The sequence below is a fragment of the Elephantulus edwardii genome, unplaced genomic scaffold (genome assembly GCF_000299155.1).
Source record: "Elephantulus edwardii isolate Elephantulus edwardi_28Jun2011 unplaced genomic scaffold, EleEdw1.0 scaffold00462, whole genome shotgun sequence".
NCBI lineage: Eukaryota > Metazoa > Chordata > Mammalia > Macroscelidea > Macroscelididae > Elephantulus > Elephantulus edwardii.
Genome location: NW_006400212.1, coordinates 94,060 through 98,859, shown reverse-complemented (window position 1 = coordinate 98,859; position 4,800 = coordinate 94,060). Strand labels below are relative to the sequence as shown.

Below are 4,800 nucleotides of genomic sequence, written 5' to 3'. Positions count from 1 at the left end.
ACATAAAAGAATTCATACAGGAGAGAAACCTTATGAATGTAAGGAATGTGGGAAAAGTTTTTCCTGCTCCTATGGCTTCACTCAACATAAAAGAATTCATACAGGAGAGAAACCTTATGAATGTAAGGAATGTGGGAAAAGGTTTTCCCAGTCATATAACCTCATTCAACATGGAAGAATTCATGCAGGAGAGAAATCTTATGAATGTAAGGAATGTGGGAAAACATTTTCTCATTCAAGTGGACTCATTTCTCATAGAAGAATTCATACAGGAGAGAAACCTTATGAATGTAAGGAATGTGGGAAAACATTTTCTTGCTCAAATAACCTCATTCAACATAGAAGAATTCATACAGGAGAGAAACCTTATGAATGTAAGCAAAGTGGGAAAACATTTTCTCAGTCAAGTGGACTCTTTTCTCATGGAATTCATACAGGAGAGAAACCTTATGAATGTAAGGAATGTGGGAAAACATTTTCTCGCTCACATAGCCTCATTCAACATAAAATAATTCACACAAGAGAGAAACCTTATGAATGTAAGGAATGTGGAAAAACATTTACACAATCAGGTGACCTCGCTAAACATAGTAGAATTCACACAGGAGACAGACTATTTGAATGTCAAGAATGTGGGGCAACGTTTCGGTGCTGACGTCAGCTCAGTAACCATCGAAGAATCCACTCACTGAAGACCCGTTAAGGCAGTAGCAAAAGCCAAAGAGTTTGCAATAACAATATGCAAAAGTTTGCCTCATTATTGTACACACTTAATTGGTATCATTTGTACTACCTATCAGTGCTTGTCTGTGAAGCCAGGGTATTTTGTAAATTGTCTTTGAAATCCCAGAGGTGTAAAATGTATTTGGTCGAATGCAAAATAAATATTTCCACCCAAATAAATGAAACCTAAAAACTTATACTGAGCAGTGCTTTGTTCTATCAACTTTGGGCAATCTTGCAGAAAAGGAAGTTGGTTCTTTTACACGAAGGAAACCTTATGAATGTAGGGAATGTGGGAAAACATTTTCTCAAGCAAGTAAACTTATTCGACATAGAAAAATTCATACAGGAGAGAAACCTTACGAATGTCAGGAATGTGGGAAAACATTTTCAGTCTCACGTTACCTCACGGAACATCGTAGAATGCACACAGGAGAGAAAACTTATGAATGTAAGGAATGTGGGAAAACATTTTCTCAATCAAGTAAACTAATTTCTCATAAAAGAATTCGTACAGGATAGAAACCTTGTGAATGTAAGGAATGTGGGAAAGTTTTTCCCGCTCACGTTGCCTCATTCAACATAGAAGAATTCATAAAGGAGAGAAACGTTACGAATGTCAGGAATGCGGGAAAACATCTTCAGTCTCACGTTGCCTCATGGAACATCGTAGAGTGCACACAGGAGAGAAACCTTATGAATGTAAGGAATGTGGGAAAAGGTTTTCCTGCTCAAGTTGCCTCATTCGACATAGAAGAATTCATATAGGAGAGAAACCTTATGAATGTAAGCAATGCCGGAAAACGTTTTCTCAATCAGGTAAACTCATTGAGCACAGAAGAATTCACACAGGAGAGAAACCTTATGAATGTAAGGAATGTGGGAAAAGGTTTACCTGCTCAAGTAACCTCATTTCACATAGAAGAATTCACACAAGATAGAAACCTTATGAATGTAAGGAATGTGGAAAAACATTTTCCTGCTCAAATAACCTTATTCAACATAGAAGGATTCATACAGGAGAGAGACCTTATGAATGTCAGGAATGTGGAAGAACATTTTCCTTCTCAGGTGGCCTCACTAAACATAGTAGAATTCACACAGGAGACAGACCATTTGAATGTCAAGAATGTGGGGCAACGTTTAGGCACTCACGTCAACTCAGTAAACATAGAAGAATCCACCCACTGAGGACCTGTTAAGTCAGTAGCAAAATGCAAGAAGTTTGCAATAGCAATATGCAGGAAGTTTGCTTCATTATTGTACACACGCACCTGGTATCATTCATACTACCTCTCAGTGCTTGTCTGTGAAGCCAGGGTATTTTGTAAACTTTCTGTGAAATCCCAGAGGTGTAAAATGTATTCATTCGAATGCAAAATAAATATTTTCGCCCACATAAATGAAACCTAAAAACTTATACTGAGCAGTGCTTTGTTCTATCAGCTTTGGGCAATCTTGCAGAAAAGGAAGTTGGTTCTTTTACACGAAGGAAGACTTAACTGTATTGAAGACTCCCCGAGACTCTATTTATATCCCATGTCCCTCAGTTGTCCTCGAAAGGGGCTTCCCATGGGAATGACCTCCCTTTACAGACTACATTTAACCCTGGCAGTGGCTGCTGTGGGTGGAGAAAGGTGGCATCTATACACACGAAAAGAACAATAAAAATGAGATCAACTTTTGGGAATCAGTTGGCTTGCCGCTGCTGCTATGGACCAACTTTTATATTCTGGCCAAGCTGTTGTACAAATTTTTGTTCTCTCTTGTTTCTAAAGCTGTACGTTATGGGAAAGAGATCCTCCAGCCTGTTTTCTGAGATCCTTCTAAGTGTCCACAAAGGAAAGGCAAACACATTGTCATCAAGTGAATTCAAAGTGTTGGGAGTCCAATATGACAGTACCAAGTTCCTATTGACTTTCCAAGGTCACACTTACTAATTGAAGTAGATTGTTTTCATCTTTTTCTCAAGGATTGGTTCTTGAATTTGAATCTGACGATCCGTTTTCTGTGATCCCAAAGTAGAATTGCCCAGTCACTTTTCTAACAATATGCATTTGTGAGCCCTGTGAACAATGGAAGAGTTTGCAGACATGTTACGAAAAGCTAATTGTATCCGTCAGTGTTGATTTTTATCTGTAAAAATAGCAAGGGCCACCTAGAGACGGCTATATCTGACCTTTACCAACTTCACAAAAGTAAATTGACCTAGCAATACGATCAGTAACATGTAAGCTCTTCCCAAGAGTGCAGGCCTGTCTAAACCAACCCTAACACAAACTACCTCCTCCCCTCCAACATGGCAACTCAGAGTGAAACCTGACATAGGGAAACACTAAGAAGGCGGCGCAGGTGTGAGCAGACAGTAGTGACTGGAATGTGAAATGTGTGAACGTTGGAAAATTGGATACTGTTGAGAAAAAATGGAACACAAAAATATTGACAAGACTAGGTATTAGCAAAATGGAGTGCCTTACAATGGGACGTGAATCAGCTGTGAAAACTAGCACAGGTGCTGGTTGTGTTAGAGACCACCAACGACTCCTGTGCAAGTTCAGGCTCAAGTAGACGACATTGTAATCAAATCCATAGGAATCAACATTTGATCTTGAGTCTCTGTCTCTTTAGTTTCAAAACCATCTCAGGAACCTGTTTGAGTCCTGGACTCCAAAAGGAAAGAGGAGATGAGCTGTGGGAGGATATCATGAACATCATGCATGAAGAATGCAAAAGGTCTCATTATAAAGGGAAAGGAGGAAGAAAAATCCAAGGAGAATGAGAGAGGAACTCTGAATATTGCCCTTGAGCACGTAGAAGCCAAAAAAAGAGAAGAATCAAGAGATCAAGAAGCTAAACAGAACATTTCAAAGGGCATCACTGGAAGACGAAGGAAAGTATCATGAAATATGCAAAGAGTTAGAGTCAGAAAATTAAAAGTGCTGAACTCGCTCAGCATTTCTTAAACTGAAGACCTGAAGAACAAATTCATGCCTCGATTTGCAATACCTAAGAATGCTTTGGACAAAATATGAAATGACTCAGGAAGCATTAAAAGAAGATGGAAGGAGTATACAGAGTCACTCTACCAAAAGGATTTGGCTGATATGGAAGAATTTCATGTTCAAGAGCCTGTGCTGATGAAGGAAGATGTTGGTGCAGCTCAGAAAGACGTCACAAAAAATAAGAGTCTACCCAGGATGTGCTCACCAAGTTCTGCCAAGAAAACTGGAGAACAACCACTTGGCCAACTGACTGGAAGAGATCTATATTTGTTCCCATTCCAAAGAATGGTAATGCAAAAGAGTGGGAATTATTGCCCAATATAAGTGATATCAAATGTAAGCAAGATTCAGCTGAAAATGATCCCTACGTGAGTGGAACGGTACATCTCCAGAGAACTGCCAGATGTGCAGGCTGAGTTTTGCTCGGGGCTGAGCCGCTTGTTCTACCTAGCTGAAGCCATTTTGTAATTCTCTAAGAACATGTTTGGACATGTTGCACCTCCCTAGGAGGATAGGTTTCGGTTCACCCCACCCTGGGAAGATAGGTTTCGGTTTAGTGGGAGCACCCTGCTAAGTTTCTGTTCACCAGATAACTTTCGGCTTACTGGAAACGACATGTTAGTCTCCCCCATTGCATACTTCTCCTCCCCCCATTGTGTTCCTCTATATAAACTGTGAATGCTTTCAATAAAATGAAGACTTGAGTGGAGATCCTCGACTTTTTTTCCTGCTTTTGTGCCTCCTGCCCTCCCCCCATTCTCTTTCTTCCCCTCCTATGGTCACTGTTGAAGATCCCCGTGGACCGGGGCATAATTGGCGCCCAAACATGGGACCCAGGAACTGGGATGGACGATGAACGCTGCCCACTAGAAGTGACAGGCCGGTCCATCCATTAAGTCACCATGAGTGCGGGACCACGAGTGAAGACTCGCATTGTTGCCAGCCACAGGACTATTCACCCTGTGAGGTAGGCACGGAGCTGCCGCCACGGGATTACCTGCCCTGTGAGAGAGGCACGAGAGGAGGTAAGGGCAGCGAAATTATGGGACAGGGATTAAGTGAACATCAATTGTTC

General features: G+C 40.9%; 1 protein-coding gene and 1 pseudogene across 1 annotated transcript in view; both read left to right on the top strand.

The window, feature by feature from the left end:
• The window catches only part of LOC102874325, a 5,721-nt pseudogene extending 1,100 nt beyond the window's left edge, over positions 1 to 4,621 (top strand).
• Positions 4,622 to 4,627: 6 nt separating this feature from the next.
• LOC102873921 (zinc finger protein 420-like) overlaps positions 4,628 to 4,800 on the top strand; it is a 31,294-nt gene continuing 31,121 nt past the window's right edge. The window contains exon 1 of the mRNA XM_006902835.1: positions 4,628 to 4,692. Coding sequence (XP_006902897.1) covers positions 4,628 to 4,692 — 65 coding nt within the window. The remainder of the gene's footprint in view (positions 4,693 to 4,800) is intronic.